Genomic DNA, 25,527 nt, shown 5'->3' on the forward strand with positions numbered 1-25,527 from the left:
CGGCTCGCGGGCTCTAGGGCAAGGCCCCTAGATCGCAGGCTCAGTAGTTGCAGTGCATAGGCTTAGTTGCTCTGCGGCATGTGGGATCTTCCCGGACCAGGGCTGGAACCCATGTCCCCTGCATTGGCAGGTGGATTCTTAACCACTGCACCACCAGGGAAGTCCCCGTTTTGTTTTTTAAATCTTTGAATGTTCATTTGACTCCCTTACCAAAATGGTAGATATCAAGGAAATTTGGAAATTTAAGAAGTCTGTCTAGATTCAGTAATGCTGGATAGAATTATACATACGTGTGAAGATAAAACGTTTTGTGTAAACCACTAAGTCTTCCTGTTTATTTCTGGACAGATATCCTTGGGAGTTGGGGCCAGAAGTACAGGAAAAGAGGAGCCAGGAATTTTCGAAAAATCGGCAGGAATGGCATACAGGAAACAAATGTTTTTCATCTCTATCATTGTATATTCCTCTTGGTTTTGCTGAAGAAAATTGAAGGGTAAATTTTAGTTCACCGAAGTCCGACATAGATGGGAAGGGGATGTTTGATGTTTATTTTTGTAAAGGAAATTAATTGGGTGTGGTTGGCAGAGTTGAGACTTGAAGTTCCTATTCTAGGTAAGGAAAACATCCCTTAGTGAAGAATTTTCAGATTGATTATGGTATATTACTGCCCCTAACCTTGCAAAATAACTTCAGGCTCCCTCCTCCAAGGGAAATGGTTAGGAAAAAATTAGGCAACTGTGCTTAAGAGGACTTGCAGACAAAAAGCTCATACTGAAAGATGAGCACACCAGACACACCTCATTCTCTTGGTTAGCTGAACCAGTTCAACTTGTTACCCAGTGAGTGGTTAGTAGATCTAGACAAGTGTAGGAATTTGGAGAGTGGGGATCCCAAAAGCTGAAAGTGTGAAGTCAGAGGCCAGGGGTTTATAATGTTGCTTCTTAGTTTGTCTTGTTTGTAAGTACAAGCAAGAAGTTGAGCTCCCAAATAAAATATTTTAGGAATAGTGTTTCTTAAGTGACTCCAAATGTCAGTACATCTACAAAGGAATAAATGAAACCTAGTGGGTAATAAATCAATCAGACTGAGCAATAAGCAGTACCTGAGGATAGAAATTCCCCACAGAGGAGAAAAATGACATCACAGAAGAGAATACTTAGTAAAATTTATTTTTAAAAAAAAAGAAAAAGGAAAACAATAATTTATGCCCTTGGCAAAATAAAAGATCTTTTCAATATAAATGTTTCTTAGAAAACATATGAAAAGGTAATATAACATATATATCAATAAATCAATATCAATGTTACAGCAAAAGTAATAATGATTCTATAACAATGACAAGTGAAGAAAATTCTGGCCCTTACACAGCAGCGTTCCTGGAAGGTCCTCTGATTCCTCCTTTTTTTAGTACAGAGGTGCCCTCATTTTAAGAAAGCCTGATACACATATATCTACATTTAGAAACTCTATCAATTAAATTTCTCTGTATCACAAAATAATTCTCTACAAAAAAAAAAAAATCAACGAAAAGTTTCTGTAAGTGATCCTTCAAATTGGCAAGCTTTCCTAATGTGTTTAGAATTAACCAAATACATGTGTCCCCAACTTCTTTCATTATAGCATTATTGCATACAGTGAGGTATACCTGAAGTGAGCCAATGACAGAGTTGGGCTTCAGACCTGACTGAAGAGAATGCGTTCTTACTTAGAGTAAGAGGAAATGGTTGGGGGCACGAGTTCCCTCAATCGTTTGATTCTCTAATCCTGAGTTCTTAATTTTCCTGTCTCTACTGTTTCCTGGGTAACTTTGTTCACCTGGTACTCTCAAGCTAAAAGGAGGAAGTCATATGGGAGGATGGATTGATGGAAGTCATACGGGTGGATTAATGAATTAGTGAGTCACTCCAGCAGAGCAGAGTGAGATGAAATCTGGGGTTCAGAGTGTGTGTGTGGATATAGCTGGGGGAAAGCTGGAGCAATTCTGAGCCCTTGTCGCGGTATTTGCGAGGCCCCTCTCCCAGCAGGGGCACCTGAGGAGCAGCAGGGCTCAGTCCCGCTCTCCCCAGCCGGATGGGACACGTACTCAGGAGAACGGACTCCATCCTATTTGTCACACTCCTCCTGGCTCCCTTCAGCACAATGGTAGTGCTGCTCACAGAACTCCTGGATCCGGCTGCAGGCCTCCAGCATCATCACTTCGGGGATTGTGATTACCACCCGGAAGAAATTTGGGTACTCGAAGCACTGCAAAAATAAAAGCCTGTTATTCTCAGAGCAATTGAATCAGGGACTGGACCACCCTAACATGGCCAGGGCCCTAATCAGCAAGAAGCAGTGATGCCATTTACCCAGGGCTATCGTTTCACTCAATTCCTACCACTGGAGTGCTAAGCCAGTAACTGAGTTAATTTATCTTAAAAGGAAGTTGTGGGACAAGCTTGGTTTCCTCTCACCTAGAATGTTCAACCACAATTTTTCTTCCTGGATGGGGGAGAAACAAATTTTAAATAGAAGTCATGAGACCCATCAGTTTGAATCTTTTCAAAAGAGAATACAGTAGTCCCTCGGTATCCATGGAGGGTTGGTTCCAGAACCTTCGAGAGTACCAAAATCCGAGGATGCTCAAGTCCCACATATAAAATGGCGTAGTATTTGCATAACCTACATACATCTTCCTGTGTACTTTAAATTGTCTTTAGGTTACTTATAATACCTAATACAATGTAAATGCTATGTAAATAGTTGCCAGTCTGCAGCAAATTCAAGTTTTGCTTTTTGGAACTTTCTGGGATTTTTTTCCCCGCATATTTTTCCATCCACAGTTGGTTGAATCCTTGGATGAGGAACCTGTGTATATGAAGGCCGACAGTACACTTTGTTGGGGGAGAAAAAGTCAGGCTAAAGACCAGCTCAGGGAGAGTTCCTAAGGCTCTAGAAACCGTTGAGAGTGTCCTGATAGACATAAGCACTCACTGTTGCCGGGAGGCAGTGGACGGATTGCTCAGCAAATAACTGCTCAGTGAATTCCACATCATTCTCAAATTCTGGGAAATGTTCCATCTCAATTCCAACCTATACCAATAACAGGGAGATGCAAATTTATCAGGAGGGAAAACAGGCCAACTCCCTATGCCACAAATTAAGGTAGGGACTGCTCTAAAAAACATTTTGGAACTCCACTGCTGATAACTAAGAGTTCTTGCTCTATGAACTCACAGAATTTTTCATAGAGAAGAGAAGATATATTTATATTAATGTTTTAGTTTACTGAAGGGTTCCTTCTTGGATGCTGATAAATGAAAGCTGGAAATAGGATGCCAGTGTTTCTCAAAAAAGGCACTATTGGGACTTCCCTGGTGGCGCAGTGGTTAAGAATCAACCTGCCAAAGCAGGGGACACGGGTTCGAGCCCTGGTCCGGGAAGATCCCACATGCCGCGGAGCAACTAAGCCCGTGTGCCACAACTACTGAGCCTGTGAGCCACAACTACTGAAGCCCGCGCGCCTAGAACCCGTGCTCCGCTACAAGAGAAGCCACCGCAATGAGAAGACCGTGCACCACAAGGAAGAGTAGCCCCGTCCGCCGCAACTGGAGAAAAAGCCCGCGCGCAGCAACGAAGACCCAACGCAGCCAAAAATACATTAATTAATTAATTATTTGTTTTTAAAAAGGCGCTATTACCATTATGGGCCAGGCTATTCTTGATTACATGGAACTACCCTGCCCATTGAAAAATATTTAGCATCCCTGGCCCACAAAATGCCAATAGCACCCCAAACAGTCTTTCTGAAAACAAACAAAATTCCTATATATCCCCAAACATTCCTAGGGAACCAGATCTCTCCCAGGTGAGAATTACAGTAGTGTGGAAAGCCTCTTATTTGTGTCTTATGTCATCCCTGTATCTACATATAAAATGATTCTCTGTATGAAGAATTAAGTCATTTTAAGAGTTTTTTTCTTTTTCTTCTTTTTTCTTTTTTTTAGCACTGAGGTTAAACCACATCAATGGAACAATTCAGAACAAGGCAGTTCCTAAACTGACTGGCTCAGGAGCCCATGTGGTTGTCTTCGTGAGCCCTGCAGACTGGCTTCCCCCGCCTACCACCAACTGCCTGCCACCCACATACTCACCATGAGGTACATGGCCCCAGAAGGGCGGATGGGCCGGAGTCCAGGGATGGCAGCCAACGCCCCATAGCAGAGATCCGCATTGGACTACGAGAGGAGACAGAGACGTCAAGAATGAAAAGTTAAGCAAAAGAAAAACCAAGTCATTAAAAGGAGAGCCCACATCAAAGGCAGAGAACCTAAGTTTGCTCTCCTGGCATAAGGGGTAACAAGATAAAAACTCTGCCACTTGAAGCTTTTGGCCAGGAGCAGGGTGGATTGCCAGAGGTTAGAGAAATGTATGGGTAGATATTTACACTGATGCCACCTCCTGGTTTGGAAGCCCCATAATGGAGCATTGCTCCAGAAATGAGGAGCCATTATTCCGAATTCCACTGGTGGTGTTCCTTGTCTCCCAAAGTGGAAAGTCATGGGCTGCCCTTACCTTGAGGAAGCTTAGAGTGTTGTGGTAGAACTCTTGAGGGGTGCGATGCAGGATGCTTTTCAGAGCTCCCTGGACAAGGGTGCAGGGTCCCAGGATCCGCTGACTCAGCTTCACCAGCCCATCTCGGATCTAAAAGCCCCCCCAGCAAACACATTATTTAGCCTTTCTTAAGCATCTCCACTGTGGAGATCCTTGTTCTGCCAATTCTTTCTATCAAGTTTTTAATCTCTGGAGAAGTGATGGTGCCTAGTGTCATTCTTAGATCAGACCACCTAGGTTTGTAGCCCAGCTCTGCCATGCACTGGCTGTGTGACTCTGGGCAAATTATACAACTTCTCTGTGTCTCATATTTCTCACCTGTAAAATGAAGGTAATACTAATACTGGCCTCACAGGGTTGTTAGGAGAATTAAATTGAAATAAAGTACATAAAGCACTGGCACATTGTAATCCCACAAACAATATTAGGTATCATTACTGCTATTGTTTCCTTTTTTGTGGTACTAAAATTGGAGGTAGATGGAACTTCCTCACCAAGATAGAAAAACTGAGTTTTGGAGAGGAATAACTAGTACTGTCTTTATCCAGCGTCTTTCCAGGCACACGGAACTACAGGGCCAAAAAGAAAGAAAAAAACTCCCTCCTTACCACTGTGCATGCAAAGTAAATAAATAAATAAACAAATATTTAGAAAAATATATATATACATATAATCACCCCTAAATTAGACATACTATTTCACCACATTGCTCTCACCTCATTGCCAAAAATATCTCTTCGGTCATGGATGAGGATCCAGCCCATCCTCCAGCCAGGAACAAGCCAGCGCTTGGCCAGCCCCCCACAGGACAGGATGGGGACGTTGCTGCTGAGGGTGGCTAGAGGTTCAAATTTGGAATCTGAAAACACCTGAGGAGAAGAGGTGCTTGTTACAGTTGTCTTCTGGTTTACTTTCCTCCAAATCCCATGCCTCGCAAAATTTTCCTTATATCACTAGGGACAGGGTCTCAGATTTACGGGCTCATTCCTACCCTGAAGCGTGATTGGGATCTCAAGAGCCTTCAGAGGGGACTATCCAAAAACATTTAACCCAGTATCTAGTCTAGATTAAAGGAAGCCTAAAATGAGGAAACTGACCCCAGCCCTTGGCTCTAGGGAATGAATGACCGTTGGAGTTACAGATTTCACAATAATAGATGGGTCCATAATCCCTTATGTGAAATTCCTGGGCTCAAGTATGTTGCAAAATGTAGAATTGTTTGGATTTTAGAAAGGTTATAGAGCACATGTACCATATATTATATAACAGCCGCAGGGCAATCTGGGACAGCACTCCTTATCAAGCAGAGTAACTGTTCTGCCCCTTTCCTTACCCTCTTATATAGAGCCATAAGTGAGATAAATAAAGATTTACAAATATCTTTATATCAGGCCAAGTCAGGTTTTGCCACCAAATGAATTCCAAAAATCTTTGGATTTTTGTAGCTTTTTGGATTTTGGAAAACTGGCTAAGGGGTAGTTATCTGTATATCTGTTTAGAGCGCAGGGATACTGATTAGTGCTGTACTGAAATGATTAGGATATGCTTCTGATTATTCTAGGTGCCACATCTAAAGGTGCCATGAGATAACTTGGGATTGAGAGTATGGAAGTGATGCATCCTACCCAAGACTCACCATGTCTCCATAGATCTCATCAGCTAAGATGGGGACACACTGCCTTGCAGCCACTGAAAATAAGAGAAACATGCTGAAATCATTTTTAATGTGAATTGCCTTAGCATTTAATATTTACCTGGGCTTATTATACTTTGCATTTCATGTTTGTCTGTTTCATCTTCCTCTTTAAGAACTATAAACTCTTCTTACACTCTTCCAGGGTACAGAGCCTAAATTTGCTCTTTAATTAACTAGATATTTCAAACCCTCTCTTCCACGTGATGGGAGTGGTGAAGAGGCAAGTATTTCCTCTTTTTCTCCTTCTTTCAGGAAATTCCTACCTTTCCAGGGGCACACCACTCACTAGGGATCCCAGTGGAGCCCTCCCACCTCCATCCTAGGCTTGGAACTTAGTGAAGGACTCCTTTCTCGTTCCATGAAACAGCTGAAGGATTCCATCCCCATCTTCTCCCCTGTCAAGTGAAGTCTGCTGGACTTACCTGCCAAAATTTTCTGGAGATGACTTCTACTGAACACTGACCCACAAGGGTTTGATGGATTATTGACAACGAGACAAGCTGTCTTTTCATCAATCAGAGATTCCAGTTGTTTCAGGTCAATTTCCCAAAACTTCTCTGGCTGGGGAGGAAAGAAGGGGGAGACTAAGATGATTCTGAAAAATGTAGGAGGACTACTCACTTCACTCAAAGGTATAATGTAAATAACAAAATGTGTCTGTGGCCTCGACCACCCACTTCCAGATCTTTCTCTGCTAAGATAATGGTCCTATATTTTTATGAAGTAGTAATTGAGCTCTTGTGTCTAAAATTTAAAAGTCATTTACCAATAAATTGTAGGCTTTGACCTCGATTCCCATAGATTCAGCCAGAGTCCTGTAGAGAGAGAAGCCAGGTCTGGGAACTAGGATGTTTTGCCCTGGGTTGGCCAGCACAGCTAAACAAAGTTCAATAGCCTGACTGCAGCCACTTGTTAGAATGACATCCTGTGAAGAATAGAAAAGTTTCATTTTGTTAGGGGTTCCAACAGCAACAGGAGAAAAGAGGTTATCAGATGAATGAGTGGGAAGCAAAAAAAACCTTATTTTTACAAACTCTATGTAAAGTAGTGGGGACTGTACAAAGCCAAAATTGAAAGAAGTGAATATGTTTATATATGTGCATATCTAAAAGTTGTTGAAAATGTTGGCCACTTGAGAGAAATAAATCACTTAAAAAAGGACGGGTTGGCTGTGACTCAGCAGACCTCCACGAGAGATCATTATGACCTTGGACTTTTTTCACCTGGTTATTTATTGACTTTTGACCAGAGATTTGAAACCTGACTCTCTTCTGAAAGACAGATATAGGGCACCTCTTAATGTTAAGAAATATTGACCCCCATCCAGTGGACAACAGAGCAGAGGGTAGCATTTAAACTTGGCCCTGCCATCAATCCAGTATGCCATGGAACCTCGATCTTCCCGTCTAAGTGACCTTAAGGGCAGTGAAGGAAGCTACAGATTAATAAAAGATCCTATTGGTAAAATGAAAAATTTCAATTATTTGATGTTTATGAATTATTGTTTTTCAATGATCTTCTGCAGAGAATCAAATATAGGGTGACCTCCGAGTCCTTTAAGCCTCCTTGAGACAGACACTATATGAGTTGTATGCAACGTTATTATCATACTATAATGACATTAAATATAATCACTGATTAGTGGCCTTCCCGTATGAAAAGTCCTCGAATTGCCAAAGGGAAATTATCCTTAGTTTTTTTTCCACTTGAAACCCTTACTCCTCATGGAACAGAAACAAGGAAAAGGGTAGAGGTTGCCCGATATTGTTCCCAAGCTGGTGCCTCGTCTAGGGCTCACCTTAGCTTCCAGGGGTGCCCCGGGGCAGCGGTAATAAGAAGCAACCTCCTCCCGACTCGATAAGTAGCCTGAGAGAACAGAGCAGAGTGAGGAAGCTGGAAGTTTTCATCCCTCAGCTGACAGCTTTGCCCTTAAGTCAACAGGGCTTCGAGGCTACCTGCTGCCCCAGCTCAGAGCACATACAATTTAGTTTAACTCTCTGTCACTATAGATAAAGGAGATTAACTTTATATCTTACACTTTTATAATGAGCACAAATGTATAAATAATAACAAAAAGAGTTCCCCAAACTATAAAATACTCTGCGGCATCTTGGTTACTGTGATTATGTTTTATTTTATTTTAGATTATTTAATCTAAAATTTAGATTAAATAATCTAAAATAGGATTAGATTATTTAGGATTTAGATTATTCCTAAATCCCTTCCAGGTATTATATATTTTGAAAACTTGTAATTAATGAATTCATTACCTTGGGTCCATTTTAACTTTTTCACATTGTATTGTATACCTATTAGTATTTTTCCTTTTCAATTATATTGAGGGACTTCCCTGGTGGTGGAGTGTTGAGAGTCTGCCTGCCAGTGCAGGGGACGGGGGTTCGAGCCCTGGTCCGGGAGGATCCCATGTGCTACAGAGCAGCCGGGCCCATGCGCCACAACTGCTGAGCCTGTGCTCTGGGGCTTGCAAGCCACAGCTGCTGAGCCCATGTGCCACAACTGCTGAGGCCCCGCGCCTGGAGCCCATGCTCCGCGTGGGGGGGGGGAAGGGGGCCACCGCGGTGAGGAGTGGCCCCCGCTCGCCGCAACTGGAGAAAGCCCACGAGCAGCAAGGAAGACCCAACACAGCCAAAACTAAATAATATAAATTAAAATAAATTTTAAAAAATTATATTGAAATTAAAATTTTTTCCTTTTAAATTATATTCTCATACAATAGTTCCAAATGTTGGCTTACAAGCTTGAAGTATAGACAGTTTCATACAAATTATTATGTTTTACAAAATTGCTCTCCAGAAAGATTGTCTTCAGTTACCAAGACTAGAGGCAATATTTCCTAATGTTTGTTAAATTAATAGGTAGAGATAGGTCTCTTGATGTTATACAAATTAGCACTTCCTTAACTACTAATAAAGAAGAGTATTTTCTAGATATATATTATTATCTGTGTTTCCTTTGGCATGAAGTGTTCATATCCTTTGCATTTTGTCAAATGGAGACTTGGTTTTGGGTTTTCAGGTTAAGTCAGTTTCCTAATACTTTGGATATAAAAGTCATTATAAACTTTTTAAAAATTTTATTGAAGTATAGTTGATTTACAATCTTGTGTTAATTTCTGCTGTACAGCAAAGTGATTCAAGTTATACATATATACATTCTTTTTCATATTCTTTTCCATTATGTATAAACTTTTTTTACAACTTAACTTTTGGTTTTATTTTGTTTTGATTTTTATTTATGAAACTTCATAAAATGTAAATAATCAACCTAAAAATCACATCCCTGATATCTCTTTAAAGTGTTTTTAAAATTCTATTTTAGCATGAAACTGGATTTTTATTCTGCATTAAGAATATGTTTCTATGCGCACATATACACGGGGGGAAATGTGCGACACTGAAACAAAGTCAAGGAATCACTTATTTTACCAAAATATTTAGGATAGAAATGTTTAATAGATGGAGAGAGTTAAACCTAAATAAGAATAATTTCTTTCTGTCCTAAACAAACCTTCTATCCTCCAGTAGGTCAGCTCATTCTTTGCTGTTCTTGGTTTTTTTGTTTTTGTTTTTTGTTTTTGCCTTGAAACAAGCACAATTACATTGAGAGTGTGATTAGGACCGTAATTAAATTAAACCTTGAATGTGTAGAGAAGGAGAAATAAAGCCAAGAAGCTATTTACACAGGGCAGTAATTAAATTAATTTAGGAGCTAGAGGGCTTTGTAAAGAAGCAGGTGCAGCCAAACTCAAGGCCTCCATTTAGAATTAGCAATGAGAGAATAGGAGTGTTATTTGAGAAATAAGTATGTAATGGGAACCTAGAGCAGGGAGGTGCCATAATGCCAGAGGAAGCCAGGAAAGAAAGACCTTGATGGCTTGAGGTTAAGCATGCTGAGACTCCTTTCCCCAAATCCAACAGCCATTTTATCTTGGCTTCTTCTTAGGAATTATGCATCAGGAAAGCAAAGAGGAGTGCTAGAAATTTATTCCTATTAGAAGAGCACTAAAGATTTGGAAGCCACCAGATTAGAGTCTCAGGAGGAATTTACCGGTGGAGGGGGCATAGCCATTATACTTCCCCGAGTCAAGGGCATCTTTTATTGCTTGGGTAACTTCAGGATCTGTAGGCAGGTTTCCAAACACTGTAGGGTCCCCTTTTCATGGGGGGAAAAAAAAAGAACCGCCAAGAGGTTAATCTTCCATGCCCAGTGCTCAGACCCACCCTCCACTTCCATCCTCTCCAACCAACCCATGAGGATGGGGGTGGGAGGAACAATGCCTGCCTCTCGGTCAAGTGTCTCCAACTCACCAATTGACAGAGCAATCGTGGTCTTGTTTGGATTTGGCTTCACCTTCATGCTGTCCACAATGGCCCGGATGGGATTGAAAGTTTTGTTGGACATGTCCGAGGGCCTCACGGACCATCTGGCCTTCCTGCCTTTCATTTTTCCCGGCACAGAGCTTCTCCCAGGGATGTTGACATGCACATCCAGCACTGAGGGGAGGTTGCCATGGTCGTGCAACTGAATCAGGTATGGGTCCATCACTAACAAAGACTATGGGGAAAAAAAGGGGTCGCTGTGACACTAAGAACAGGCATCATCCTGGGGGGGCTACAGTTGGACCTAAACATTGGGGTGATTTCACCAGACATCTCTTTCCAAACTCCTTTCTCATGTAAAGTAACTTTGTTATGAATGTGGGGAGTTTTAAGACTTTTCCCTGAGAAGGAAAATAAGCAAGAGCCCATTCTACAATCTTAGCCGAGAGTGTTCCATCAGATACTTACCTACTGTGAGATTCGCTGTGTGCAGCTGTAATCCCCAAGAAAATTTAACCACGCTCTCAGTGAAACCAAGGAAAAATGACATGAGAACTGTTAAACAATGAAAGCATATGTGTTCCTTCCGTTCCATGCAAGGAAGAGTCTCCCTAACACTTCAACAGACTGTGTCTTGTCCGGTACAAAGAAGAACCAGGAAGAACCATTCTACGTTGTTAGAAATTTAGTGTTAATATCTTCATTAGTAAAAATAAAGCCCCATTCCATAAGCATCTTACTGTCCTGTGGATAAAGAAGTCAATACACCACAAAGAAAAAAGTGCGTACTCCAAATCACCATCACCAGATTAGCTGAAGCTTGAGATTTTACCTTCTGAGTAAAGGAGAAGCAGCTCCCAAGTAGCCAAACCAGGAAGTCGTCTTAGTTCTTTGGCAAGTTACAGTGACAGTGAATTCAGATGCAACCTCTGACTCTTGAAATAGTCCCACAAATGGGCGTTGGGCCTGAAACTTTCATGCTATTGGTTCAGGTGAGAACTGAGCAGCCAGCCCTCCTCTTCCCTCCCCTCCCCACTTTTTGCTTCTTTTTACCTCTAACCCTGCTTCCACCTACACCACCAAATCAGGAATTTGAACTCGCTCTGTGTTAACTCTTTCCGCGTACTTTGTGAGATGTTTGAAAGGACTGTCAGAGAGGTAGTTAGGATTACAGTTGGTAACTTTTATTAAAACTTTTTTGTTACAGAACAACCTATTAAAATTTCAATAGTACAGAAATGTATAGAGTAAAAAGTGAGAGTCTTGCTATCTGTATGTTCCATTCTCACTCCCAGGGCCAGGCAGTGGTAATGATTTGGCCATTTCTATCCATTCACCAAGATGGATAGATGATAGTAGATCAATTGATCTATAGATGATAGATAGGTAGATAATGATAGTAGATCAATTGATCTATAGATGATAGATAGATAGATAGATGATAGATTAGATGACAGATACATAGATACAGAATTTTATGTATTTTCAAAACACAGCTGAGATCGTGCTCTACAACTTGTCAGGCAGCATGCTTATTTACTTCCTACATCTTGGGCTCCTTTCCTTGTCAGTCCACAAAGTTCTACTCCAGCAGGAACACACTGCACAGTCAGAGTAAACTAAGGCCCCCTCCATAAATATCTTACCTCCATAAATATCTTAAAAGTACACGGTCTCCAAGGCAACCAAAACCTGTGCAATTGTGAATTCTCCTTCATTTTCCTGTTGTGGAGCTACTGGAAAAATAAGATGTCAGGTGAGATCTAAATAAAAAACTTTGCTAAGCAAGCACAGCAGAGATCTCAGCATTCCTGTGAGCCTATGAAAAGTACCACCCACCCAAGGGTTAAGAGGAGCCTCAGTGACCCCATGGCTCAGATCCTATCTGTTTATTTATTGAGAGACAAAGAGCTGTTACATAAGCTCTGTCTTCTCCAGCTGCTTATCGGTGATTTGAGTCTCCAGTGGGGTTGAATAACCTTTTATTTCTCTGGTGCTTCTATCTCTTAGTGCTTTGAAAGACTTACCTAATGCATTCTCTTCCCCTCTCCAGTGAAGTGAGCATTTACCACTTCATCTCACCAGTGGAGAAGCAGAAGCACCAGGCAAGGGCAGGAAGCCAGTCAGGTCAAAGAGAATTTAGGTTCTGAAGCCCTGAGCCCTGAGCTAGTAATCGAGGCTGCTCTGTTTCAAAAAGCTATGTCTACAACATCTAAAAAGACAGAAAAGGAAAGACTTAAGTCAGCTCTGCTCTTTGGCACCCTATAGCAATAGGTGAATGGCTTGTTTTACTAAATGCAGTGAAACATTGTACAGAAAGAAGTATAGGGGCTTCCCTGGTGGCGCAGTGGTTGAGAATCTGCCTGCCAATGCAGGGGACACGGGTTTGAGCCCTGGTCTGGGAAGATCGCACATGCCACGGAGCAACTGGGCCCGTGAGCCACAACGACTGAGCCTGCGTGTCTGGAGCCTGTGCTCTGCAACAAGAGAGGCCGCGACAGTGAGAGGCCTGCGCACCGCGATGAAGAGTGGCCCCCGCTTGCTGCAACTAGAGAAAGCCCTCGCATAGAAATGAAGACCCAACACAGCCAAAAATAAATAAATAAATAAATAAATTTATTTAAAAAAAAATAAAGAAGTATACTTCACAGGCTGGACAGACTGCCCTTGGTTAAGTTGCCAAGTGAGAACATGGTGTTATTTACAAAGCACATAGGTTTTGTCAGGAAAGAAGACCACCCTTTCCTAAATGCTTTCATTCCACCACTGCCGCCATTTAAAACATAACATGTAAAATATAACATGTATGTGCTGGAGAAAATCAGAAAAAATTAAAAGCATTTATAATCCACCACCGCTCTTAATACATTAGTCTTACTTTTCCCCCACAAAGTTTGGATCTTGTTCTATATACATATTTTTTAAATTGAGATAAAATTTATATAACATAAAATTCACCATTTTCACCATTTCAAAGTGTAGGATTCAGTGATTTTTTTAGTTCATTCACAACACTGTGCAACCATCACCACCATCTAATTCCAAGACATTTTCATTGCTCCAGAGAGAAACTCCATACCCATGAACTAGTCCCTCCCCACTTCCCTCCTCCCAGTCCCCCCAACCACTAATCTACTTTCTGTCTCCATGGATTTGCCTATTCCCGATGTTTCATACAAATGGAATCATACAATATGTTATCTTTTGTGTCTGACTTCTTTCACTTGGCAAATATTTTTCAAAGTTCATCCATGTTGTAGTGTGTATCAGTACTTCATTCTTTTTTATGGCTGGAAAATAGTCCATTGTGTGGATATACTTCATTTGTTCATCCATTCACCAGCTGCTGGCCATTTGGGTTGTTTCCACTTTTTGGCTATTATGAATAATGCTGCTATTAACATTTGTGTACAGGTTTTTGTGTGAACATATGTTTTCAATTCTCCTGGGTAGATACCTTGGGGTGGAGCTGCTGGGCCACATTATGGATAGTGTTTGCATTGTGAATTTTTAAATTATACCATGAATATTTTCCCATGTTATGAAAAACAGTCCATCATAGAGGAGTACCAGAACTTACTGAATAATTTTCCTATTGTTGGACATAATGTGGAGTCTAGTTTTTATCATTGTAAGAAATGCTGCCAAGAGCATCATTTTATGTAAATATCGGTTCATACACTTTACTATCTCCTTAAGATAAATTTTACTATCCATTGACTTACTGAATGGAAGACAATAAACATTTTGCTTTTACTTTTACTCTCCTAATAATTAAAGTATAATATATCGTCATATAATAAATTCAAATTTAGATGTTTATGAACTAAACCCTTAATACCTTCTTACCCCATAATCCCATTCCATAGAGATAGCCCGTTTAGCCATTTCTTGGTTATCTTTCCAAGTGTCTTCAGTGTCTACACAATAATTGTACACCTGGTTTTGGAGTTGTTCAAAATTATATATATACTATATGTTTATTCTGAAGCTGCACTGTCTCTTATTGTAGCCACTATTCATAAGTGGCTATTGAGTACTTGAAATGTGCTTTGTCTGAATTGAGATGTATTGTTGGTGTAAAATACACATCAGGTTTCAAAGACTTATATAAATACTGTAATGTAAAATATCTCATCAATAGTTTTATATTGATTACATGCTTAAATAATATTTGAATTTATTGAGTGAAATAAAGTATACTATTAAAATTAATTTCATCTATTTATTTTGACATTTAAAAATATTTCTATTAGAAAATTTGAAATTACTATGTGGTTTGCATTCCATTTCTATTGAATAATGTTCTATAGCTTGCTTTTTTTTTAACATCTTTATTGGAGTATAATTGCTTTACAATGGTGTGTTAGTTTCTGCTGTATAACAAAGTGAATCAGCTATATCTATACGTATAACCCCATATCCCCTCCCTCTTGCGTGTCCCTCCCACCCTCCCTATCCCACCCCTCTAAGTGGTCACAAAGCACTGAGCTGATCTCCCTGTGCTATGCGGCTGCTTCCCACTAGCTAGCTATTTTACATTTGGTAGGGTATATATGTCAATGCTACTCTCTCACTTCGTCCCAGCTTACCCTTCCCCCTCCCCATGTCCTCAAGTCCATTCTCTACGTCTGAATCTTTATTCCTGTCCTGCCTCTAGGTTCATTAGAACCTTTTTTTTTTTTTTAGATTCCATGTATATGTGTTAGCATACGGTATTTGTTTTTCTCTTTCTGACTTACTTCACTCTGTATGACAGACTAGGTCCATCCACCTCACTACAAATAACTCAATTTTGTTTCTTTTTATGGCTGAATAATATTCCATTGTATATATGTGCCACATCTTCTTTATCCATTCATCTGTCTATGGACACCTCGGTTGCTTCCATGTCTTGGCTACTGTAAATAGTACTGCAATGAACATTTTGGTACATGACTCTTTTTGAATTATGGTTTTCTCAGGGTATATGTCCAGTAGTGGGATTGCTGGGTCATATGGTAGCTCTATTTTTAGTTTTTTAAGGAACCTCCATACTGTTCTCCATAGTAGCTGTATCAATTTACATTCCCACCAACAGTGCAGGAGGGTTCCCTTTTCTCCACACCCTCTCCAGCATTTATTGTTTGTAGATTTTTTGATGATGGCCATTCTGACTGGTGTGAGGTGATACCTCATTGTAGTTTTGATTTGCATTTCTCTAATGATTATATAGCTTGCTTTTTAAAAAGTCTTAATAATATGTTGTGTGGACCTTCTTTCCATTTTCGTACATAGAGATCAACTTAATTCCTTTTAATGGCTACATAGTGTTCAGTTAACCATTCCACTGTTGTTGGCTATGGGGCAGCTTCCAATTTTTTCTTTCTATTACAAATAAATCATATTGAACACACATTATTTATGATTGGGAATTTTTATGAATATCCTGTAATTTGTGGGATAATTTCCTACAGGAAGAATCACATTTCAAACACTGATAGACCTGCAAATTGATCAAATAATAGACTATAGGGAGAAGAGACAACACAAATATGTCTTATTTTGACAACTTCTTGGAGTTCAGACCAGCTGTCAGAACCACATATCCTGCTTGAGATGTGACACAGGGAATCAGCTGAGTGTTACAGCAGTGGTTATCCAGGTGGACAGAATCTCAGGGATTAAGACCGCCTCTTGACATTGGCCTTTGCAAGAGTTAAGTCAGGCAAAGATGAGATTGTCTCAATGTTAGAAGCTATTGCCACTCAAGGTTTAGACTTTCAAAGATCCCAGCTACACTGGAGACTCAGGTTCAACTCGCCCTCCCACACACACAGCCAATAGGCTTGGTGTCCTGTCCCCACCTCGACATTATAAACCGGGAGCCTTAGATTATTCAGACTGATAATCCCCCCTGGGCGGCAGCAGGGTCAGCTCATCTATATCTCTGGTTTTCTGTCCTTCTCATTGCTTGGCCCCTGGGGCATTCCATTTTTATCTTTGGAGCTCAGTTAGGTATTTTGTTATATTTAACCCAACAGTTTTAGATATTTTTATAACTGGAGATCTTCCAGGTCTTCCTCACCTCAATATCACCAAAAATGAAAGTCTCTCCTCATTAATTTGAAATGTCACCTTTATCTTGTACTAAATTCTTCTATCTTCCTAACCCTTTATGGAATACTGTATTCTAGAATGAAAAATTTTACAGTTCTTGATATGCATTGGCAGCTTCCTTTCAGAATAGCCAATAACCTTCCTGTCAGTAATTGTTTGCAAACCCTGGGAATTATTTTCCACAAAAATCTTTGCCAAATTGATTGATAGGAAAAAAGGATATTAAAGGTTGCCGTTATTTCTGTTCCTTTTTATTTTAGTGAGGGCAGTCATTTTTCATGATTTAATATTAGCTCTTCTCATGTTGTGAATTACCTGTTCACATCCCTCACCTGTCTTGCCCAGGGGCTCAACTTTTTCTTAGGTGAGACAGAGGAAGCCACTGCAAGGCAACAAAACAGCAGCACTGAGATCACTGGCCCAGCCTCCTCTGTCTCAACCCAGCTGGCTCAGACTCAGGTTTACAGATCAAAGAACAGTGAGTAGCACGGGGTTTGGGCAGGTGGTCCTGCAAATAGTGCAGCTGACGCAGAACCAGCAGGGCCGAGGGGGTGTGAAGGGGACAGGGGCTGCTGTATCAGAAGGTCATCCCCATGGCACGCCCTCATTCAGTAGCTGAAAAAAAGCAAACAAAGCAAACAAGTTTTGGTAATACCCTTCTTCTGTAGCTCATGTTTTCTCTCGATAGAAAGCTGAGGGGGGAAATCAAAAGAGAAGGCCCAACTCTGCTTACGGAGCCTAACTGCCACCAGGTAACCTTCACTGGACAGACAGGGCCCAGTAAACCGTGGAAATACTCACTAAAAGCTACACCAACCAGCCATTAAGGCTTTCACTTAAAAATTAAACTTGCATTGAGTTTGTTCTTAAGTATAACACTATTGTGTTTGCCATAGAAAAGTGTTTCTATGTGTGTGGTAAAAAAACACGTAACATTAAATTTGCCATCTTCATCATTTTTAAGTGTATAGTTCAGCAGTGTTAAGTATATTCACATTGTTGCACAGCAGATCTCCAGAACTTTTTCATTTTGCAAATCTGAAACTCTATACCCGTTAAACACTAATTCTCCCTCTCCCCTCCCCACAGCCCTTGGCAACCACCTTTCTACTTTCTACCTATTTTCTGATAGGAAAGTATTTTAAAAATAGTTACACCACCCAGAGATAACCACCGTTAACCATCTTGCCCACAATTAATATTTTGAAATATATTTTTTCCTAGGGGTACATCCACAGGCTTTATATATCAGAATTTGGTATTCCACGAGTCTCTTTTTACATGATATTGTGATCTTTCTAAGACTGTAAAAATTTTTTTGAATTTCTTTTTAGGGATCACCTAAAACCCTGGGTCTCCCATTTTTATACATCTCTTTCCACACCCTTTTTTTCTCGACCCAGACATAAGAGTTTATGCTCACCGGGTATCTATCCCATACCCAGCACTGTTTGATATGCTCTACCCAAATCAACTCATAATCCTCATCTCCATCCCAGAAGTAGGGCCTGTTTCATCTCCACTTTACAGATGAAAACGAGTCCCACAGTAGTGAGTGGTGAGTTGCAGTTCCAGTTTCACCATCCAGCTCCAGATCCCATTACACAAGTCTGCCCCATTTTATTTTTTTATTTTTTTTATTTTTTATAAATTTTATTTATTTATTTATTTTTGGCTGCATTGGGTCTTCGTTACTGTGCGCGGGCTTTCTCTAGTTGCGGCGAGGAGGCGCTACTCTTTCGTTGCGGTGTGCGGGCTTCTCATTGCGGTGGCTTCTCTTGTTGCGGAGCACCGGCTCTAGGTGCGCAGTCTTCAGTAGTTGTGGCACGCGGGCTCAGTAGCTGTGGCACACGGGCTTAGTTGCTCCGTGGCATGTGGGATCTTCTCGGACCAGGGCTCGAACCCGTGTGCCCTGCATTGACAGGCGGATTCTTAACCACTGTGCCACCAGGGAAGCCCTGCCCCACTTTAGAGGACCAAGTGAGTTGAGAAATACAGTCCTTTCTTTCCTAAATAGAAAAAAAGTAAAATAGTAAAAAGAAAAAAAAAAAAACATGGAGGTCGCTGGGGATAACTTTAAGAAAATAACGAATGAACTGTGTGGATTAAGCACGGAGGATTCACCTGCCTTTTATTGCTTATAATTAGTTACTTTGTAACTTTTCATCCTGAACCATTCCCAATGATCACTCATCTGTTGGGTACAGAGGAACGCATATGTTTCAACTCCCCTGGTGGAGAGTAAGCTCCCTGAGGAGGTACCAGGTGGGGAGCATTCCTTATACTTCTCTACATCCTCTTTCAGGTCTGGCGTGGTAACTTTACCAGCCATACTCAATACTTGCTTGCCAGTTGGCAGTGAATAGTACGTAAACCAGAGGGAAAGGAATGGCAGAAGGGGTGGCCAGATGAGAGGACACCCAAGCCTTTGCACAGTTATAGAAGAGGAGGTGAGGAATTCGGGTCCTAGTTTGTTCCCACATTCACTATCTCATGTAATTTTAAAAAAAAAACCCACAAACAAACCACAAACCTGTGAGCTAGACAGATAGAAGGCTACCAGAACAGATAGGTGAACCTGGTTGAGCTTTTTAAATTTAAAGTAAACTTTTTTATTTTAGAATAGATTTAGAGGGACTTCCCTGGTGGCGCAGTGGTTAAGAATCCGCCTGCCAATGCAGGAGACAGGGGTTCGAGTCCTGGTCTGGGAAGATCCCACATGCTGTGGAGCAACTAAGCCAGCTAGCCACAACTACCGAGCCTGCGTGCCACAACTACTGAAGCCTGCGCGCCTAGATCCCGTGCTCTGCAACAAGAGAAGCCACCACAAAGAGAAGCCCGCGCACCACAATGAAGAGTAGCCCCTGCTCGCCGCAACTAGAGAAAGCCCTCACGCAGCAATGAAGACCCAATGCAGCCAAAAATAAATAAATTAAAAAAAAAAAAAAACTTGTATAGAATAGATTTAGATTTACAGAAAAGTTGTGAAGATAGTACAAAGAGTTCTCACATACACCTCACCCAGTTTTTCCCGTTTTTAATATCTTATATTACCATGGCATATTCTTAGTCATAACTAAGAAATAAACATTGGTCCATTAACCTTCACCAAACTCCACATTTCACTTGGATTTCACTAGGTTTTCCCACTAACACACTTTTTCTGTTCCAGGGTCCCATCCAGGAGACCACATTGCATGTAGTGGCCATGTCCCCTGAGTCTAATCTAATCCCAAACAGTTTCCTCTAATCTGGGACGGTTTCTCAGACTTCCCTTACTTTTCATGATCTTGGTAGTTTTGTGTAGAATGTTCCTCAACTTGGGTTTGTCTGATGTTTTTCTCATGGTACAAGGGAAGACAAGTTGAGATTTTAATGTTATGGCCACTCACTTCACATCAGGGCTCTAAAGGTTAAAGAGGAAATAAAGCTTTCATCTGTTTGCTGGTTAAAGCACCTGCTTGCTACTTCTCTCATGGAGTTTAGCAAATCATACCATCCTGTTTGTTTTGTGCTTTGCATAATCATTTAAACCATTCTCCCATCAACTCAGTCATTTCTCTTTAGTCAAAACTTGGAGTTCTTTCATTTGAGGATGGCCAGAACTTCAATCTCACTCCAGTTCTTAGCATTCATCAGGAAAGAGTGTCATTTGTACTTACAGGGGGAGTCACCAAGCAAATAAGCTTAGATTCTTGGGAAATGATTCTGTGTTCTTGCCATTCCAATGTTCAGAATAATCTAGAGTCTCAACTATGCTCCAATCCATCAGCCTATCTCTAGACTACAATTTCTCACTATTTTTCTAATAATAAAAATATTATTTTTGGCCCTGTTTTTTAAAATTGAGATATAATTCATATTCCATAAAATTTATCCTTTCCAAGTGTACAATTCACTGGTTTTTAGTATATTTACAATGTTGTACGATCATCACTACCATCTAATTCCAGAACATTGTCATTACTCCAAAAAGAAACCCTGTATCTATTAGCAGTCACTTTCTAGTCCTTCAATCCTGCCTTGCCCCTGGCAACCTTTAATCTATTTTTTATCTCTATGAATTTGCCTATTCTGGACGTTTCCTATAAATGCAATTGTATAATATGTAGCCTTTTGCGTTTGACTTCTTCCACTTAGCATAATGTCCTCAAGTTTCATCCATGTTGTAGCAGGTATCAGGATTTCATTCCTTGTATGGCTGAATAATATTTCATTGGATGAAATACAGCACATTTTGTTTATCCATTCATCAGCTGATAGATATTGAGGTTGTTCCTTAACTGATTGTGTTTTGATAGCTGTTTGTTATTTACCAATTGACTCAGCTCCTGGCGTCATACCTTATCTTCCTAATTCTTAATCCCCATTCATGTTTTACCTCCAGGCCCCATGAAAACAGCCAACAGTGGCTATCGCTGAAAACAAATACACAAAAAACACCCAAAAAAACACCTCTATAGAAATCATTGCTGATTTTTCTACCATATTCATTCAGTAATTGACTCACATCTGCTTACTGTGTACCTACTATTTGTTAAGCACTGTGCTAAGTCCTACAGATATAGGGTTCAACAGGACAGATACAGACCCTGCTCTCAGGGTACTACTATTAATGTCTAATGATAGACAGACTTTAACCAAATCATTATACGAATAGATATTTAAATGGCTATTAGGATAAGTGCCACAGAGAAGTGCAGAGAGAACATCATGAGTGAGAGAGGTTGGAGGAGCCTTCCCTGAAGAAGCTGTGCTTAAGTTGGGTTGGGAAGATAAGGATTTGGCCAGAAGAAAGGAGCGAAAGAGATTCCAAGCTCTGACACCAGCATGCTGAAAGTCTTGAGGGGCTAGGGGCTTGAGAGAAAGTGGTGGGACACTGTGAATAAGAGGGGAGCAGTAGACAATGAGGCTAGGGAAGTACAGAGGAGTCTCTGACCAGCTTATGCTCATGGAGAAGGTGATCAGAAAATGTAGCACCATCTTCTTACCAAAGAAAAAGGCTTAACACTCTTTTCCAACACTCCAGGGCATTTAGAAATTTTTCAAGCTGCTCAAAATTAGGCAATTTTTCTTCCAGTCCTAAGAGGAGCAATTCTGGTCACAAATCTCATTCTTGCCCATGGGTTACATATCCTAGATATTTTGTTATCCACTGGGATGCTGGATATCTTCCCTTTGTCTCTTCAGATCCACTCTTTGCCCTTCTCCTTTCTCTGTGTCCCAGGAACCTGACTTGCACGGACCCATCAGTGGGATCCCTTGGCCACTGTGGGTCACTGGTGGGAGATCCAAAGTGGGGTCAGGGGTGTACAAGGTCAGCTCCTTTCTGGTTGGGTTGCATCTTCTGAAGACCATAGCTACCACCAGGAGGCCGTCTCCATATAGCTACCCTCTCCAGGTTCTTGTCACCACTTCTTCCCCTTGCCCCCTTAGGCCTCAGTGGGGACAGCTCCTGTTGGTTTCTCTAAACCCTGTTTATACCTTTTAGAGCAGATTTAGTCCCCCCAAATGGCTGCAACAAGACTCCCACTCACATGCTCCTCAGCAATGTGGCTTTGCCATTTCTCCTTTGATAGATGGAGTCTATCCTCCACACTCTTGAATCTGGACACTGTGACAGCTTTGACCAATGGAATCTGAGGGAAGTGCACTGTGCCCTTTCTAGGTATAGTTCTTAACTGGTCTACCAACTTCTGCTCCCTGCTCTTGGGACCCTGAGCCTCCATGTAAGAAATTCAGTTTACTCTGCTGAAGAGAGAGGACACCTAGGGAAGCACTGAGGTGCCAGGCAGGTAAGTGAGGAAGCCATCTTGGGTGTCCAGCCCATCTGAGCCTTCAGATTACACCAGGCCAAGATAACTATGACTGCATGAGAAATCTCAAAAGAGATTCACCCAACTATTCCAGTCAACCCTCAGAACCCTAAGAGATCCAAAGTAAATTATTTTATGCCAGAACACCTTTGCATATGGTTCCTTTGTTAAACTCTCTTCAAATTGCCTAGTTTGTATGCACCCTCTGTTTCCTGCTGGGACCCCATAGATGACAACCAAAAGTGTCTGGCAACAAAAAGCCCACTCTAACTTCTAACCTGGATCACACAGTCCTATGAGTGATAGGGATTGGGATATTCCTGGAAAGCCATCAGCTTGAAGTCATCCTGCATCCATGGGTCTCTATTTTATTTTAAACACAGGACCTCAGTCACCTGTTTCAGGACCTTTCACAAACCACTTTCAAGAGCAGATGTAGTAGAACAGATCATTCAGCTGCACAGACAGAAAAAGTGCAGCAGAAGAAAAGTGTCAACTTTTTCTTTTCCAGGCCAAACATATTGGGTCTTTAGAGCTTCCTCAAGGGCTCTATAATTAATTGGTCAATCCTTGCATTTTTTTCCTTGTCCTTCCTGGAACGATTTCATGGGTGGTGGTATTCAAAAAGGAGCTCAGCCTCTCCTGTAAATGTCTACCTAGTTCTGTAGATAGGAGGAGGCTATATAGATATAGATATAATACATACATAAAAGGGAAAGAAAGAAAAAAAGGGATTCTCTTCCCAACAAGTCTGAGCTCTGAGCAGCCAACTAAAATGATAGCTAAAATAATAACATGAAATACAAAGCGTTTCTCTCTCTTGCTGACCTTCAATGGGATCCTTAAAGCCTAGGAGACCCATCCTTTAGCCTACATTACCTCCTGCAGTGAGAGATCTGAGTCACAAGACAGACTTTCTATGAGGAAGAGCATCTCCTGGTAGCCCAACACCAACTTAAGCATCCCCTGCCCTGTGCCTTAGTGGGTAATAAGGGTCTTCCTTCCAGACCAGGCAGGTGCTGAGCCCGGCTTCTGCACTACAGAAGTCCCGAGTACATTTCCATGGGTCTGCAGTTCCGAAGAAGTTTCTCAGCCAAGAAGCATAGAATGTTCCAAAGGTTAAAGGGTTTGCTGCTGCCATCCCCCAATGAGGCCTCAAGGACACTCCTTCACTCTTCTGCCTGGAAACAAGTGCCAGAGGTGACGCAACTCAGCAAACTTTATCCAGATTCACTGCTGGGATCCACAGAAGGGAGAGGACCATCGACGGGGGCCAAACCACAGTAATTACCCAAGTCTGGGAACATCAAGTTCCCACAAGACCCTGACGAAACAAAGAGACGCAATGGAGTCTCTAGAACTTGAGAAGAGTGCCACGGGGTACACATCTCTCTCAGTGGGAGGATTGGGAGGGAGAGAATAAAAAAGAACAATATGGTTACCAAAGGGGAAAGGGGGTGGGAGAGGGATAAATTAGGAGTTTGGGATTAGCAGATACAAACTACTATATATAAAATAGATAAACAACAAGGTCCTACAGTATAGCACAGGGAATTATATTCAATATCTTGTAATAAACCATAATGGAAAAGAATATATATATATAACTGAATCGCTTTGCTGTACACCAGAAACACAACATTGTAAATCAACTATACTTCAATTTAAAAAAAAAAAAAAAAAAAAGAACGAGCCAGGATAATAGGATTCAGGTTTGAACCAAAACATGGGGAGAGGTGGGGTACTGTGCCTACTTGTCACTTAAAGCTCTTCCACAGCAAGAGTTCTGCAACCAATTTTCATTAATAAATTCACTCAGTAAGTATTTATGAGCCAGGCACTTTCCTAATACTGGGGATGCAGCAGTGAAGGAAACAAACCAAGCCCTGCCCCTACATTCTTGGAACTGACATTCCTGTGGAGGAAGAGAAGCAATGAACAAAGAAATATATGTCAGGAGGCACCAATGTCACAGAGAAAAATAAAGCAGAGTGTGGGATTAGAAGGGGTGCTATTTTGTGCACGATCATTAGAACAATCCCCCCCGCCCTCCCTGAGGTAGTGACATTTAATGGAGAAGGGAATGGAGAAGGGAGTCCAGTGGATGACAGGGGAATAAGCGTTCCAGGCAGAGGGAACAGCAAGGGCAAAGCCTTGAGGTGGGATAGTACCTGGTGTCTTTAGGGCGTGACCAGGCCAGTGGGCTGAGTGAGCAAAGTGGAGGGTGGCAGGAGATGGAGTAAGAGAGAAAGTGCTTTAGTCTTCCTACCAAGAGGACTAACTAGGCCATTGGTTCAACATAGAAAAATTTGTTTCACGGCCCTAGACTGGTCCTCTAGCTCCAACTCGCCATCAATAAATGCCTTCGGACATGAGGGGTTGGGAGTGTGTCTGCATCAGTGCTGACCCCTCGCAAACTAAAATAAAACCTGTGAAAGACATGTGCTGCTGGCGGTGGGTCAGCAGGTTCACCTCATTCTGGCTGTTGGGCACAGACCGGAGGGACCAGACAGAGATGCAGATGGGAATTAGGGGGCTGTCCTTCTGGTTGAGTCTACAGAGAGCTGGGGCTCTGCTGGGGACATCCCTGCAGCCACCTCCAGGAAGTGACTCCACCCCACAGGGATTTTACATACACCCTGCTCCATCTCACCCAAGGGCCTTCCAATCCAGCTCTTCCCTTGGCCCTCACCTGACAGCCCTGCAGAGTGATGGTTTGATCACAGTGGTTATGGCTGTAGGACCCTGACAGGTTTTATAACAAGGATGGGAAAGCTATTAATACATTAATTTATTTTAAAATATCTTACTCTTGTGCTAGAAATTATTAGGCAGTCATAGACTGTCACGAGCATGGAAGGCCATCACCTGGGATGACAGGATTGCATCCCACCCAAGTGCTGGGGCTGGGCTTCTCCCATCCAAGCAAAGACAGCCTCCCTCCTTCCTTATCCCCTCTCCCTGCCCCAGGTACTGGGCCCAT

The 25,527-nt window shown here is 41.5% G+C and overlaps 1 protein-coding gene across 1 annotated transcript; it reads right to left on the reverse strand.

Annotated features, from left to right (window-relative positions):
- Positions 1-1,153: 1,153 nt before the first annotated feature.
- TAT (tyrosine aminotransferase) lies at positions 1,154-11,563 on the reverse strand. The gene is made up of 12 exons (XM_082369925.1): positions 11,462-11,563; positions 10,618-10,864; positions 10,358-10,462; positions 8,088-8,155; positions 7,056-7,214; positions 6,712-6,850; positions 6,230-6,282; positions 5,310-5,462; positions 4,555-4,683; positions 4,134-4,217; positions 2,974-3,072; positions 1,154-2,244 (listed from the first exon to the last, which is right to left on the reverse strand). The coding sequence occupies exons 2-12, from the start codon at positions 10,850-10,852 to the stop codon at positions 2,104-2,106; spliced, it is 1,365 nt and encodes a 454-aa protein (XP_082226051.1). The 5' UTR covers positions 10,853-10,864; positions 11,462-11,563; the 3' UTR covers positions 1,154-2,103.
- Positions 11,564-25,527: the final 13,964 nt, after the last annotated feature.

This window comes from Balaenoptera borealis (genome assembly GCF_965194805.1).
Source record: "Balaenoptera borealis genome assembly, chromosome: 19".
In the NCBI taxonomy this organism is placed as follows: Eukaryota; Metazoa; Chordata; class Mammalia; order Artiodactyla; family Balaenopteridae; genus Balaenoptera; species Balaenoptera borealis.

Coding starts and splice junctions, on each gene's coding strand:
- TAT (XM_082369925.1), bottom strand. CDS start 10,852: ATGGACCCATACCTGATTCAGTTGCACGACCATGGCAACCTCCCCTCA. Junction 6,283..6,711: donor TCTCCAGAAAATTTTGGCAG/GTAAGTCCAGCA, acceptor TCTTATTTTCAG/TGGCTGCAAGGCAGTGTGTC. Junction 5,463..6,229: donor ATGAGATCTATGGAGACATG/GTGAGTCTTGGG, acceptor TCTTCTCCTCAG/GTGTTTTCAGATTCCAAATT.